At 36.8% G+C, this 16,654-nt stretch overlaps 1 protein-coding gene across 2 annotated transcripts; it reads left to right on the top strand.

Annotated features, from left to right (window-relative positions):
- The first annotated feature begins 571 nt into the window (after nucleotides 1–571).
- Nucleotides 572–4,227, top strand: LOC103440729 (uncharacterized). 2 transcript variants are annotated; one of them, XM_008379427.4, is made up of 7 exons: nucleotides 572–840; nucleotides 1,533–1,668; nucleotides 1,769–1,836; nucleotides 2,579–2,689; nucleotides 2,809–2,971; nucleotides 3,778–3,927; nucleotides 4,019–4,227. In XM_008379427.4, exons 2-7 carry the CDS (start codon nucleotides 1,594–1,596, stop codon nucleotides 4,043–4,045), a joined length of 594 nt encoding a protein of 197 aa, XP_008377649.1. In that variant the 5' UTR covers nucleotides 572–840; nucleotides 1,533–1,593; the 3' UTR covers nucleotides 4,046–4,227. The 2 variants fall into 2 exon arrangements, with proteins under 2 accessions (XP_008377649.1, XP_070673059.1); XM_070816958.1 differs by having other exon boundaries at nucleotides 583–840; nucleotides 1,797–1,836.
- The last annotated feature ends 12,427 nt before the right edge of the window (nucleotides 4,228–16,654 follow it).

Below are 16,654 nucleotides of genomic sequence, written 5' to 3'. Positions count from 1 at the left end.
TTTAATGAGTGTGACACTAGGGCTGTAAATCGGCTCAAACGGTTCAAGTTCGACTCGTTTTTAGCTCGTTCAAGCTCGATTCCTAAGTTAAACGTTTTTAGTTGTTTTTATATTATTTCAGCGGTGTGTATAATTTTCATTTTATGAGATTCATTTAAAAAATGAAGTCGGACAAAGCTCATGTTTAGTTTACAAACGAGCTCGAGCTTGAATAAATTATTTGAGTCAAGCATAAGCTTGGGGTTACGATCTATTTTCGAGCTTGAGCAGATATAATATTATCTGAGCCGACTTTGAGCATCTTGATATTCAGCTCAACTCGGCTCATTTACACCCTTATGTGACACCCCACCATGGACTTTAAGTGATTGAAGTATGATTAATAATGTGATGAGTTACCCAACTCGGCTCATTTACACCCTTAACATTGTTCGCTGTTGACTCTAACTGCGGTTGTTTTTTATTTTTTTTATTTTGTTAAACGATAAATTTTGTTAAATTAAATGTTAAATTAGATAGCTGATCGAGTTTGAAATAGTATAAGGAGAACACTCATGTAGTGCAGCTTTTTAGCGGTAACTGAAAAATTTCAAAGCAAAATCCCGCGAAAACTCCAGCAACCCAAAACAGATAAAGATTTCAAAAAAACATTGTTTTCGGAAACTCATTTCCAGAAACAGGGTCGCCGTCCCATCGTCTTCCTCAGCCTCCCTCAGTCGGCATCTTCCGAATTCAGAGACACCTACTCCCAGACTCGCGCTCTCGTCTATCCTATTGCTGCTATCTAGGTGCAAAACTGTAAATCTTGATTGTCCATTGTTGGGATAACCATTCCACCAGGTACTCTTCTTCTCTCTTGCTCTTGGTAGCGGGCACCCGTTTTTTATTATTCTTTATTCAACTCATAAGTTAGGGTTGGTTGTGATTTGGGGGTTTTGATGAAATTAGGGCCGTGATTTCGGATTTTTTTTGTTGAAATTAGGGCTGTGATTTGAGAATTTTTTTTGAAGTAAGGGCAGTCATATGTAAAGATTTCGTTGGTACGGGTTGCGATTGTTGAATTATGTTTTATTGGTAATTTGGCGGGTTCAATTTTCATTCTTTTTGTTACCCAGTGTTGAACTGGGAACATGATGAAGGCTTCTCAATTTTATTTATTTTTATAATTGAATTGATAAATCGAGTTTAATAGGTGTGGTTGCTTACCAGATTATTAACTCCATTAACACCAATTTGGCATAGTTACTGATAATTAATTGTTAATTTTTTATGTTGCATATTAATGAAAATGCATTTGTACCGTCAGATTTTGTTTAGATTTGTGTTTATTTAGTTCAATTGTATATATCTTTCTAATATGTTTTATAATTTGGGAATTTCTGAAAGAAAAAAAGGAAGAATCATTCAAAGTTTCTGTAGACTTGTATGAATCTCTGCCTTTTGAGGGTTTTTGGCCGGGGTTAATATTGGGTACTTTAGGGTCTCAATTTTATGTGCTTAAGCTGTTTGATCTAATGTTTTGTTGAATGTAGGTTTATAAGGAACATTTATTTGGATCCTGGGGTAGGGTTGGCCTTATTTGGAGTTTCGAAGATGTATGGGACAAATGCCATCCAACTGGTCAAAGAAATTGCAAATGGCGAAAAGGGGCAGCTCACGGCTTTCAGTGTAAGAGAGAACCGTCTTTTTTCTCATTTTGACCTGCCATAAATCTGTCTGTTTTTTCTATGTATTCTCTTATTTGATATATGTTACTATCATCTTGTAGAGTAATCTGTTCAAGGATGTAATTGCAGAATGTAGTCAACATTACGAAGATCTTCAAAAGTCGTTAAGGTAACATGATATTGCAGTTTTTGATTGTGTGTTTCCTTTTCTTTTTTCCCATTCAAATTTGTTGTTTCTATTCCATAGCAGCAAATTACATGCTTCATCTCACCTTGGATGATGAAGCTGTACAACTTAACTGCTGAAATTCTTCTTATGTAAGATAAAATTGATATGCTATTATGAAATTAGGGGAATGGATCCAATCAATCCCAAGAATCTGCTTGAAATCTGTCTCAGTGATCTAAGAAGTTTCTCATTCTTGAGTTGAAATATAAATTGCTCAGGCTTCATGTTTTTTTGTCATAACTTTTGACTTTTCAAAATAAGATAGGACTACTACAAAATAAATAAAAGTGCATGAGAGTTGCAGATACACTTGACCGTATGTATCTGTGCTTGTAGTGCCTCAGTGCTTGTTTTACTGCCATAAGTCTTAAATTACAGATCATGATACCGGGGTTTTCCTTGCAATTCATTTGATCATTTCACCGTTTTTTGGTTGGTGTATATACCTTTCGAGCCATACTTTTACGTTTTTCGGCTTGGACATAGGCAGTCCCAAGATTCAGTGTTGGATTAATAATCATCATGTGACGGGCATTTTTATTTTGAGAACTACCAGTTAACACGTATTGACCAAGTCTAAAACCATGCATCTCCTTTTGCTTTATCTCTAAGTTTCCATAAATCCTGCTTTATCTTTTTGCTTGTATTCTTAGTCAACTTATATGACCTGATGTTGCAACAGGAAAATGCAGGAAGCAGGAATAGATTTCCAAACTCAAAATGAGGACCATTATGGTTTCCTCATCCACCACCTTTCTTTACTTCGCAATAAACGCTGCTTAATGACTTACATGTAATTTTTTGTTTCCTTGTTGTGCTATCATATAATTATTCGTTTCTTTTTAATCGGTATGCTTTATGTAAATGATCTTTAATCAACTTTTGTTGTACATGATTCTCATACCCATTCAGGCACAGCCGAGCAGAAATGTTACGGAATCTCATATGGAAGGTGGGCTATGAAATTCCAGAAGAAATTGAAGAGAAGCTTAGTCACACAGAGAAAGAGTACTTTAAGAAACATTCAGAAGCTTTAAAATCATACATGTCGAGAGTGGAACTCCATTTGGATATGGTAATCTCTCTCTACACTTGCAGTTAAACTTCATAGTAAAATAAACTGATAAGTTAGGAAGTCTTTCTCTTTGACACTTGAATATTCATGTGAATTAATTTTGAAACTTGAGCAAGATGACTGTTGGTTGTGTACTTTTAATTGACTGGCACATTAGAGTCGCTTTTAATGAAATTTTTTTGAGAAACTTGCTTTACTGTTGCTTATTAATGAGAAGATCTATGCTCTATAAACTTAAGACAAGTATCTTGCTTCTTAAATGGGTAGGTTTCGAACCTTTGGCTTGCATTCTGTAACGTTGGAATTATTCTGATGATAATGCTAATAGCTTCAGTGAATAGCACTGGTAAACCCCTTCTTCTGATCACGTAAGCAGAACTTAGACGTACCAAATTCTCGATTTTTTAAAATTCAGTGACATTTCTTTAATCTTTTCCGTTCACAATGGGAAACCCTGGAGAAAACTGTAAAGAAAATTTTTGAGAGTAACCAAACATGATAGGAGAAAGCCAAAATTTTGAAATCGGTCCTAGTATCTGGATTTATGAATCATAGTATCATCTGCAGTTGGAGAAGTAAAACCCTTGTTGTAAAGTACGATGAAGCAATGGACATTGTCATCTTGGCTTCCGAGTTGCATATAAGTGGATATTTAATTGTAAAGTTCATATATCGAGTATTGGTGTGGGGTGAGCAATACATTGGGTAGATGCCCTATGGGTGTGCTAACAGAGGAAAAATCCTCGCCCATGTTTCGCTACATTTTGTGAGAAAAGATCCTCATTCTGATTTCTTGTGTTTGCCAGGATATGGTGCCCCCGAAAGACCCCTACATCAAGGTGAGAGTCCTCGATGACATGGGCGAAGTACAATTACCTAGCTTCAACACAGCCAATTTTGCTCAGCACTCGATGCATTTTCTCAAAAGAACTGATGCTGAGAAGTACATCTCACTGGTATGTTTAATTAACCGGACAGCTTGAAACTTGATCCAATTTGGTTTGGTAAATTCTAGCTAGCTTTCTAACTTGTATCCTCCACTAACAGGGGAAGATGGAGGAGCTCACAGGGTGATTTTACTGGCGCGACCTGCTAAACCATTCTTCCTCGGACTCCATATATTGTATGATGTTTGGTTTGTGGCTATATTGATGATTTTATTCCTAGTTTTTCTTAATAATACCGGAAGTATTAAATTTGTGTAAGTGAAGTCAATTTTTACTCAACAAGAGCATCCAACGACTGCATTCTCATAACCTAGTCAAGTGAAATTTATCCTTCGTTAGTTTACTCAACAAGTTAGCTTGCGCATGTTTAAATGTGATTCCCCATCATGTATAGCAACAAAGTATGTATGAGCGAGTCCCAAATCTACAGATTCAAATTGAGTTAAAACTTTTTTTCGGTACAAGAGGGCTCGGTATAGCGGCTTTCACTCTAACAAGGCGGTAGCCCTCTCCGTTCGAAGTTGGGTGCCTACTCAACTCAGGGCGGTTTTTTTTTATTTTTTATTTTTTATTTCTTGGCCGTCTCCACACTTTTTTGATCTTTATGTGTACTAGTAGCTGGGGGGGGGGGGGGGGGGGTATAGATATGGATTGTTGTGTACTAGTAACTGGGATTTAAGTGTGGCAGCTTAAAGCTTACATGGTTTTGCCCTCACCCGTCGAGAAAAAGCGAGCACTCGTATAGCCCCGGAAGGTAGCCTTCTCTACACCTCACCCTCTCGTATATCTCTGTCTTATTTAATGACTAGGGTTTTTAAATAGGCAGACGTAGAACTCGCTTTGGTGAAACGATACATGATAGGAAATCTGAAGGGTCATGCAAGATCGCTAACTGAGTAAGCAAACTAACAGCGGTTACGTAAACTTGACTAAATCCGAAAACTGCATGCGTTTGTACGACCAGCCTACAACAAAACCTTCTAGTTTCGAAACGTGGTGATATCCTATGATTTCTAGTTTTGTTGTTTACCGAAATGTTTTAAAGAAATAGAAAGTCATATCAAAACCTGCGTTAAGAAAAACAAGAAGCCAAGAAAAAGAAGAAAGAGAAACCGAGAAAACATGAAGCCAAGAGAACAAGAAAGAGAAAGAAACTTACCATCAGCCGTCGTTGGCCATTGACATGACCGACAGAGGGTTGGGCCGGGACTGGAAGGTGTCGATTCTTCTTTTCTCCTGTGTGGAAGGACGAGGAAAAGCGGTGGCCAAGAACCTCTTGACCCACCCGCTCTGTTGGAATGGCGACGATGGTATGGACAGCTTATTTGAGTTTGCTGAAGTTTTCTTGATTGCAGCACTCCGGTGGTACTGGCAGCGGAATGCTCCGGGATGGGTAGACGGGGAACAAAGGCAAGTTCTTCTAACCGGAGTGCTCGACATTGTTTAGAGTAGTTTGATGGTAGGATGGAGAGAACACTGTGCGTCCTTTTATAGGTGCAGTGTGCGTCCTAATCTGTAGTCGATTTAATAAAACGTGGGTGTTGTAAAATCGACACTGTGTGCAGTGGAATAAACAAACAAGACACAAAATTTATGAGGTTCCTTTACAGTCAGTGTGACTGGAGTACGTCATCGGAGCAGCAGCAGTGTTTTTATTTATAATTTGATGTAATAAGATTACAAAGATAACTCTCTTCTTTCTTTTCTCCCTCTGCCGTGAGCCTTGTGGCTTCTTACTTCTTCCTCTTTTCTTCCTTTTATCACCACATTTTGAACACTTGTAATGCTCTATTTATAGAGCAAACATTTTGAAAAGCAAACAAAACACTATTAAACTTGTGAAAGGTTTACTATATGGATGTGGGCATACATACCCACTATTTACAGGATGTCCACATAAGTATTCAATTAACTTGTTAAAATCTTGATCTGTTTTTGAATGCTCCCCCTGATGAGTATCTCTCCCTGATTTCAAATCATTTAGGCTGATCGTTGATCATTCTGCTTTAGTCTCTTAGTAAGAAGAGTTGCTGAAAGAGGTGCTTTACTTGTTGTTAACTTTCCACAGGTTTGTTCTTGAACTGGGCTGGATGGCCTTCTGCTAGACTTCCTCCAAAGGTCTGAATTTATTTTTTTTATCTGGAACTAAATTTAATTCAAGGGTGGTGGATACTTGATCTTGAATCAAACTTGTGATTTCTTCAAGGACCTTCGAGGCTTGATCTTGAATGAAGTTGTACCGTGAGGAGCTTCACGTGGCAAGTGATCTTTGGCTTTGTCGGGGATGAATCAACACGTGTTTGTTGAGCTTGTCTCCACATACTTCAATGTATCATTTTCACTTGCCTTACTTGTTCCCCTTGCTTAAGTAGTATTTTCCCTGGTTTTCCCTCATGCATGTGTGACATATTCTCCTACAGTATTTGCCCTTTGATGCAGGAGTGGAATGCAACCTTACATTTGGATGGTTCATCACTTCTTGGTGACTGGAAACCTAGCTCTACCAACAGTTGAAGATAACTACTCGAGAGCAATGCTAGGTAAGCAATCAGGAAAGGTTCCAGGTAGTCGGTTCCTTACCGGAGTTTGAGTGGAGGTTCCGACATATTGCTTTCTTTATCCTTGTCTTTGCAGGTAAGAACAAGGATAAGGGAAAGGGCATGGAGATTGCATAATATGAGATACTTTTGCTCTCATCCATGATGATATGAGATATTCCTGCTCTGGTGTGACTTATTTGAAGAGGTATTCTCGAAGAGGAAGAAAACTGAGTATTTCGAGATGCTTTGTTGAAGATGCATTCTCGGAGATGAGGAAGAGTTAGGTATTCTTGCAAGTCTGCCTTATTATGGAGAATAGAGGTCGACATATATAGAGATTTCCCCAATAGTAGGTAATGGTGTGAATTTGGCTTTGTCATCCACGCTTGTCGGCAACAGTGTTGTAGTTGGAATAGTAAGATTTACGCGTTTTCAACTTTGTCAGAGATTTTTGACAAAGTTGCACGCGATATAAAAAAAAGCTAAGATTGCATTTGAAAAATGCCAACAAACTTTATTCAGGAAAATCTGGCTTTTGAAATTCGGAGAGCGGTGCCTCTTCGATCTCTGAACAAGTGACTTTGTTGCCTATTCTTTTATAGAGACATCAATTGTGTTCAAGAGTATGCTCAGAAAGTTGATGTCTGTAAAAAATTTCCCCTTATTGTACTTCTGAATTTTTATTTGACCTAATTTTCCTTCATTATTTCTGAAAATGGCTTGCCCATCTAATATTTGCTTAGATTTGAGTCTTAGGAGTGATACAGACGAGTATCGTCAGGATAATATATGGCGTATGTCCTTCTTATCTTCTAATGGTCATCTTACAGTTAGGGACTCTATGATGAAGAATAACATAATCGCTACTGTGGTAGCTAGGAATCTTCTCACTCCAAAGGATAACAGAATCCTTTCAAAACGGTCCAATAAGTCGACTGTTCAAGACTTCTTGGCTCTTAGTGTTCAGTGGGCGGGCTCTGTATCCAATATAGGCCAACGTCTACTTGCTCAAACTCGCCAAGTTGAATCATTGATGGCTGAGGTGACAAGTCTTAAACAAGAGATTATAGGGCTTAAGCATGAAAATAGAGTGTTACACGTGCTTGCAAATAATTACTCTACGAGTATGAAAAAAAAGCTCGATCAATTGCAGGAATTTGAAAGTCGGATTCAAAGTGATCACCAGAGGTTCGTTGCTAGATTCTGAAAGCAACTGATGCCTTCCCCTTCTGGTGTTTTGCCAAGTATTGGGATGCCAAATGATCAATCTTCAGTGCCTCTCCCTTCTGGGGTACTGCCGAGTATTGAGGCTTCACATGAGCAACCTTTGTGAAGGCTCCATCCTGTTTGTTTGTTTTAACTCATGTGTATGCACATATCTGTAATTTCTCGGAGATATTAATAGATAAGCTTTATTTCATTCAATGTATTGTGCCAAATACAATAAAGCATATAATTCACTAAGATGTGGTACTTCTGGACCAAACATTAATTTATTTTTACCCTCACGAAGATAAATGATCATTCTTAGTGTCGACATTATTTGAGTATTTAACTCATAATCTTCAATCCATATGGTTCTTTAATATTATAAACATCATGGATAAGATTCGTGTTGGCATATTGTTTGATCTGCAACTCGAGACAATATTTCTCTCAACACTTTATAATCTTTCTTGACTCTTCAGGAGTCTCAATTTATTATCATCAACTCTTCAGGACTTCTAATTTAATGTCATTGACTTTTGCAAGAGATTTTAGTATGTTGCAACAATATCATAATGATAGTACTTACTAAGACAATTTATATCATCTATTGGTATTGAATACATAATTTATGCTTTACCCTTCCAGGACTTACTTCAAGCAATTTGAATCCTTCAGAGATTTTCTAAATTTCATGACACGTTTTTCTTTGGAATTTATACAGAGCAACTTGCTCCCATGTATAATTGAGGGATTTACTTATGGAGATATGATGTGGACGACTCACAACCCTTCGTATATAATTCTTCATTCATATGAACTTGTTTACAAGAGTATAATTTCAGGTTTCAATTAGTAACCTTGTGTCATATCATGTGAGTGTATTGCACTGTATTACAAATGCCCAATGTAACCTCCTTGGTTCAACATCTTTTGGCTATTTGTATTGTATTCAAGTATATAGGTCCATTTTTCCACGTTCTTACAAAATTGTAATGGAATTGCCTTTTTCCATTTTGGCCAATAATTCTTGTTGACGGAAAAAGAACAGGGCTCAATATCAAAACAGCTCATTGATGAATTTAGTAGCTACTTGTAAAAACCAAAATTACCATTGGTTATCATCAATTTGAGATCCCATATTCTCATGTGCATGCTCATGCATAAAAGTTTTTCATTTCTTTTGGATATCCATTGCCTCTTAAAGGGCATTACACTATCTCTTCCAGAATAGTCATAATTTAGAGAATGTGGATCATAACCTCCTTTTGAGCGTTATAGAGCTTGGATTTTAATCTCCACTTCTGGGAGTTGAGTCATTGGAACCTATATGTCTATCATGCTCCATGCATGAGACATCAACATTCTCATGTATGCGGATTGTCCTTTCTGGGACGTATATCCATGCGGCGACTGTTATGCTTCTGGCATGCAACAATTATGCTTCGGGAATGCAATACTTCAATAGTGCCATATTCTTTTTTTTTTTTTCGAATGAATGAACCTTTTGAGTTTAAGGGTCTGCCATGCTTCAGGCATGCAACATATAAATAATTTATTGCATCATAATTTTGTCCAATAAGGACATCAATTCTTGTAGGCATATTTGCAGTAAGTGTATATGATTTCATCACTTTCGTTGCATCATTCAAGTATTCTCACTTCATTTTTTCATTGATTGCTTCGTAAATCAAAATAAGACAAATTCTCTTTGTTCTTTTGGAACGGTATTTTCTCATGATTCTTCTGGAATGATATTTTCTCATCGTTCTTCTGGAATAATGTTATTTTCTCCCCCTAACGACGGGAAAATTGTCTTATCAAAATGACAATCTGCAAACTAAGCCTGGCAAACGAGTTGTGTCTGTCGTGTTCGTGTCGTTTTCGTGTAACACCTGTTATCTTAACGGGTCGTGTCGTGTCGTGTCACACATGTTATCTTAACAGGTCCTTAACATGTCGGGTTACTTTACCCAACGGGTAAAGTGACCTGACCCATTATGACCCGTTATGACCCGTTAAGAAAAATATATTTTTTTCTTAAGTTTGCACATACCACACTTTGCCACATAAATATTACTTCAAAACATTAAAACACATAATTTAATATATATAATTATTATAGTTTTTAGGGGTATAAAATTGTTAAATTAATATATATATATAATTATTATAATTTATTCTTACTTTCATTAAGTATAACATAAAATTTTGTCGTATCCACTAGTGTAAATATTTTAAATTGAATATCGAATTCATGCATTGTATTCATATATGGTCAATGAGTGTAGCTGTAAAAAATCATCAAAATTTGAGTTAAAATAACCGTTAAATCGTGATTTTTTGTTTTATAACTGTCGAAAAGTTTTGTCCCATTACTTGATCTCTGAATGTTTGTTTTTTGCAATTTTTAGCGTATGCAGTCTAGAAGTATATACAAACATGTTTGACAGTTTGATCGTTGAAACTAGTTTTGTAAAATGCATATCCCATCACAACAATAGATTCACTAACACTTAAAAGTTTATTCATACTTTCATTAAGTATAACATAAGATTTTGTGGTATCCACTTGTGTAAATATTTTAAATTGAAGATCGAATTCATTCATTGTATTCATATAGCGTCAAGGAGTGTAGCTGTAAAAAATCATCAAAATCGGAGTTAAAATAACCGTTAAATTGTGATTTTTCGTTTTATAACCATCAAAAAGTTTTGTCCCGTTTCTTGATCTCTGAATGTTTGTTTTTTACAATTTTTGGCGTATGCGATCTCGAAGTATATACAAACATGTTTGACGATTGGATCGTTGAAACTAGATTCGTAGAATTTTTATCCTATCAAAACAATAGATTCACTAACACTTAAGAGTTTATTCATACTTTCATCAAGTATAACATAAGATTTTGTGGTATCCACTAGTGTTGACACACCCCGATCCTAGAATCAAGGCGTGCTGGCCGTCACGTGAGTGTGACGTAACCAAAAGTGCAATGCGGAAGCAAAAGATAAGAGAAATACGAATAAACAAAAACCAAATACTAGCAATAATATTCAACTAGCATGCGAGAGTAAGTTTAAGTGTAAAACACACAAATTCAGAGCATAAATAATAGGTGCAGTCAAGTAGGACCATAACTAAGTTACAACACCCGCAGGTGAGTCCTACATTTATGTAGTCTGTCAGTACGCCATGGGGATCCTCGTGGGCCACCAACGCTGCTATCTAGAACCTGGAAGGGCGCAAAACAAAATTGAGTGGGTCAGTAAAACCAAAGTTTTCCAAAACATTTCATTTAAAACATTTCTAACCCCTCACTGTAAAACCTGTATACTTTCCCAGAAAATAACATAATAGCATAATATTTGTTCAAATCTCTCAAAACATCAATCTTTATCAAAATCCAGCAAGTATGCCATGCTATAAATGTCAATGACAGAATATGGATGCATCAATATAACAGGTGGCATAATGAATCAACCGGAGACCCTGCAGTTGGTCCTATATGGTTAATTCTATAGCTCAATATCTAACCCAGCCGGAGTCACCACGGTGACCTGTACGGCGCTACTCTGCACATAAGTCGGAACTACCTGAAGTAGTCTGTACGACAAGAAAGGTGTAAGAATACGCTCTAGTGCTTCTCTCATCAATCATCTGTGCGCATAATCTAAGGTCACCTACCAGTCGGAACCACCTCTAGTGATCTGTACGACTAGCATGTCGGAACCCTCTCATGGTCTGTACGACATGCATCTACTTGGATCCAAGGTGCGGTGCGGTGAATACTATAAGCACTAACACTAGGGGTGCAGGTTATGAGCTCTCAACATAATTCACATTATCAACAATTCACATGATTAACATAAAACTCACCTGATACTCACATGTGTGTCCACAACACCAATTCACATATATATGCATCAATTACTAATTCATAATATGCATGCATGGCATTTGAAAAACATACTTTCATTTAAATTCAATTTCTGGGAAAATCAATGGTATATAGGTAAATACAGAAAATAACCGCCCACTCACTGATAAGTCGAAGGGTCGTAACCCCCGTGACGTCCCTGGATGCGCTCGTCCTCGGGATAGGTATCACCTATATGCGAAACAACTAAAATAAAGTTATTTAAAGCACATAACCAACAATTCGCAATAACTTCTCATACGGTGCTCAATTTGGGTATATGAATATACCACAGTGACCTACTCGACGTCACGGATGTCGAGGTATTTTTAGAAAATTTTTTTGAGGCCGCACGCGCCCCCACGAGCCGGGATGGGCACGGGTCCACGCGCCCCCACGCGCATAACCCCTAACCTCCAGTCGCCGAAAAACTGGAGATTTTTCAATCTCCTTGTTCTTCATCATTTCTCAACCATTTTTCACGTATTTTATATCAAAATGAAGCCCTAAGCATGTAGATTCACGTTACACTACTTTAAGGCTCTAAAAACTACGAAATCTCACCGGAGAAATTCCAAGAAAACCGGCCAACTTCGAACTCAACGATCCCGACGTCCAAAACCTTCAAACTAAGTACTCTGAGCTTCCTTAGGACCTCACTAAGCTCACTATAAGCTTAGAATTCCCTGAAAATCAACACATCACGAATGCATGAACAGTACTCAAATCGGACCTCGGGTTTTCAACGTGATTTCTAAGGTTTCCCATTCTAAAATTAGTACCAAACGACTCAGGAGGTTGAAAGGATGAAGAATCTTACCTTTTTGGCGTCGATCCGTGAAGGTTCGAGGGTTTGGTACTTTGTCCGTACGTTTTCGAGAGGGATAGAGTGAGACTGAAACAGAGAGGAGAGAGAGAGAGCACGGGGGAAGGAGAGAGAGAGGTTTGACCCGTGTGTATGTGTGTGTGGTCCATCCCAAAACCAGTCCAACTTCATTCCCTAACCACACAAATTTACAACCCAAATTTTTAATCCAACTTAAATAATTTTTCAAAGCTTATGAAATATGTATTTAGACCAATAATGTGTCACACACACATACCTTAGTAACCGTTAAGGGTAATCCTGTCATTTCACGTCCTCGATAAATAAAATCCCGGGACGGGCTGTGACAAGCGTAAATATTTAAAATTGAAGATCGAATTCATTCATTGTATTCATATAGGGTCAAGGAGTGTAGCTGTAAAAAATCATCAAAATCGGAATTAAAATAACCGTTAAATTGTGATTTTTTGTTTTATAATTGTCGAAAATTTTTGTCCCATTACTAGATCTTTGAATGTTTTTTTTTTTTTTTTGCAATTTTGGCGTATGCGATCTCAAAGTATATACAAACAAGTTTGACGGTTGGATCGTTGAAACTAATTTCGTAGAATGTGTATCCCATCAAAACAATAGATTCACTAACACTTAAAGAGTTTATTCATACATTCATTAAGTATAACATAACTAGTGTAAATATTTTAAATTGAAGATCGAATTCATTCACTGTATTCATATAGGGTCAAGGAGTGTAGCTGTAAAAAATCATCAAAATCGGAGTTAAAATAACCGTTAAATCGTGATTTTTCGTTTTATAACCGTTGAAATAGTTTTGTCCCGTTACTTGATCTCTGAATGTTTGTTTTTTGCGATTTTTTGCTGATGCGATCTCGAAGTATATGCAAACAAGTTTTGTAACATCCCACATCACCTAGGGGAGTGATCCTTAAATGTATATTCCCATCCCTACCTAGCACGAGGCCTTTTGGGAGCTCACTGGCTTCGGATTCCGTAGGAACTCCGAAGTTAAGCGAGAAGGAGGCCAGAGCACTCCCAGGATGGGTGACCCACTGGGAAGTTGCTCGTGAGTTCCCAGAAACAAAACCGTGAGGGCGTGGTCGGGGCCCAAAGCGGACAATATCGTGCTACGGTGGTGGTGCGGGCCCGGGAAGTGATCCACCCCGGGCCGGGATGTGACAAGTTTGACGGTTGGATCGTTAAAATTAGTTTCGTATCCCATCAAGTTGAATGGTATATATATATATTTATTAAGTAGATTTAAATCTATTTATTTTGTACATATAATTATTATAGTTTTTAGGGGTATAAAATTGTTAAATTAAAAAAAAAAAATATATATATATATATATAATTATTATAGTATTTTTTAGGGTTATAAAATTCTTAAATTAATATTCTGCTTATCGTGTATCATGTTACCCACGTGTATACCCGAACCAACCCGTTATCTTAATAGGTGCTTATTGGGTTACTTGATAACGACCCGATTCGTTATCGTGTCGACCCGAACAAGTGTTATTTTCGTGTCATGTCATGTCGGGTTATCGGGTCGTGTTAGGAATTGCCAGGCTTACTGCAAACCACGCGGTAAACATATCCCCAATCAAGGGTTCTAAATATTGAATGATAGATGGTGGATCAAATTCAACATAAATTCCCAGTTTGTATTGATGCCTTATTTTAGTACGTTATGACAGTGCAATAGGCACATAGATAACATAACCAAACACTCATAAATGTGTAATGTTTGGCTAGTGCCTAAACATGAGTTGTACTGAGAAATATCGATGGTTGGTAACTGGTCTCAACCAAACTTAATAGTGAATTATGTAAAATGACATGTCTACATATAGAAAACTTGCAATTTCGTTTTCATGAGTAGAGTGCGGGTAATAAATTTCATCCGCTTAATAAATACTTCTGCTAAATCATTTTGAGTATGAACATGAGGAACATGGTGTTCAACATTAATGCCCAATGACATGCAATAATCAATAGCCTATTGATTGGGATTCTCATGACCTTTGTTACAATTAAGTTGAGGCACTGTGACACTTCAAACTTAAGGTGCTTATCAAGAAACTTCACGTCTGATCTTGAGGATGTAGGGACTTCATGCCTGATCTTTTTGCATGATGGAACTTCGGGTCCAATCATTTTATGTGATGAGGATCCAGAAACTTCAGGTTTTGATTTGATCAAGGAATTTCGGGTCTAGTATGTACTCATCGTAACAAAAAGAAGTACAATAAATAAATTAAAGCAATATGCGGTAATTCCGGCCATGGTAAATAAATTGCTTTTAAGTAAATAAAACTTGTGACAAGGGCTTTGATTTAATACCATTCACATAAATATCAAAGCTTTAAAGCAAAGGGTAATAATTCTACCCACTGTAAATAAATTGCTTTAAATAAATAGAACTTGTGACATGGGCTTTAAACCAACACTATGCACATAAATATGCCAAAATATAAAATGCAATGATTAAGTCCTCATCTTTTGTTTTTTCTTTTTCTTGGTCTGCCACTTCTTTTGTTTGATTCCTTTTATTTTATGTATATTTCACAGTTCTGAAGTCATTTTGGTTACTCAGTAAATAATAGTAACAATAAGTTCCAATTGGTGTTCCTCATCCGGTGAGTTTTGAAAAAGTCGAAACGGTTCCCATAAGTTTTGGAGTCAAGAGTGTCTGCAACTTATGAGAGATCAAACCGTTAGATTTAGGTCAAATTTTAGTATGATATGGATAAGAGGATGCCAAACAACTTTCGTGAAGAAACAATTTCGATTTGAGCTACCGAAATGGAGTTGTGATACTCATAAGGTGGCTGTCCAGTTTTCTGCGGAAATTGGAAACTGGTTTGGTATTTCAGACATCTGCGACGATTGCATTGTTAAAGTTTTCTGAAATTTTGATATGTTGTAGATACTGAGCGAACGAACAACTTTCAAGAAGAAAGTATTTCAATCTGAGGTCCGCAAGTTGGAGTTCCGAGGCTGTTTACATGGCTATCAAATTCTTTACGAATTTTGAGTCTGTACTCTTTTGCTTCTGCAAAGGATGATATACAGTCATACAACAATATATATAGTTGCTTCAAGAAAATCAATTGTACTGGGATTTGAAGATGAAATGAAAAGATTTTCTTATCCGTGAGATTTCAGCTGAAGGAGGTGAACAAGATTTGTGGCGCTGTGCTTTCCACTGATATGAGAGCTTCTCGTGCTGATAACGTGTTGTAAAATCGATGGTGTGTGTAGTGGAATAAACAAACAAGACACAAAATTTACGAGGTTCCTTTACAGTCAGTGTGACTGGAGTACGTCCTCGGAGTAGCAGCAGTGCTTTTATTTATAATATGAAGTAATAAGATTACAAAGATAACTTTCCTCTCTCTATTCTCCCTCTCTGCCGTGAGCCTTGTGGCTTCTCACTTCTTCCTCTCTTCTTCCTTTTATCACCACATTTTGAACACTTGTAATGCTCTATTTATAGAGCAAACATTTTGAAAAGCAAACAAAACACTATTAAACTTGTGAAAGGTTTACTATATGCATGTGGGCATACATACCCACTATTTACAACAGTGGGATGTTAATCCTGATAGAATATGGTATTCCCAATTTCACTAGGATTGGGAAGGGTGCATTGGTAATTTCCAAGACACTAAAATAAAACCTAATTTCTCATACTTCTGTTATAATATAACATGAAAAGTTAGAGAGATAACCTTTATTAGGAACAGGAGAGAAGCGGGTGCAAGATATCACACTGTTTAGTTTCGTAACTATAACACAAAAGATTGCAGTAAAAAGGAAGGGAGGGATACTCATATTATTGCTTTGACTTTTTTTCTTTTATGTATATTGTAATTACACACGGAGTGCTCTTTATATAGAGCCACGTTTGTAACAAACCAAAAAGTGAAATGATTTCTCTTTTTGAAAACTTTACATAATAACAATCACACTACTATGACATTTCTAAAAACATCATATAATAACAATTACATTACTGTGGGCATTCATTTTCACAATTTTACAACAACTTCCTTCGCACTTTAATAAAGACACGTTATAATTGTAAGTTCTAAGAAGTTTAATTTCTAAGATTTCGGCTTTGGCCTTTCTACCAAGCAGAACTAGTGTTCATAGATATTTCTGATAATGCCGATGTAGAGTCAGTTTATAGTATTTACTCAAGTGAAGATCAAGAAATTTCACTTA

Source organism: Malus domestica, chromosome 17, assembly GCF_042453785.1.
Source record: "Malus domestica chromosome 17, GDT2T_hap1".
Lineage (NCBI taxonomy): Eukaryota > Viridiplantae > Streptophyta > Magnoliopsida > Rosales > Rosaceae > Malus > Malus domestica.
The sequence above is the reverse complement of the archived record's forward strand: the minus strand, read 5'-3'. Positions and strand labels throughout refer to the sequence as shown.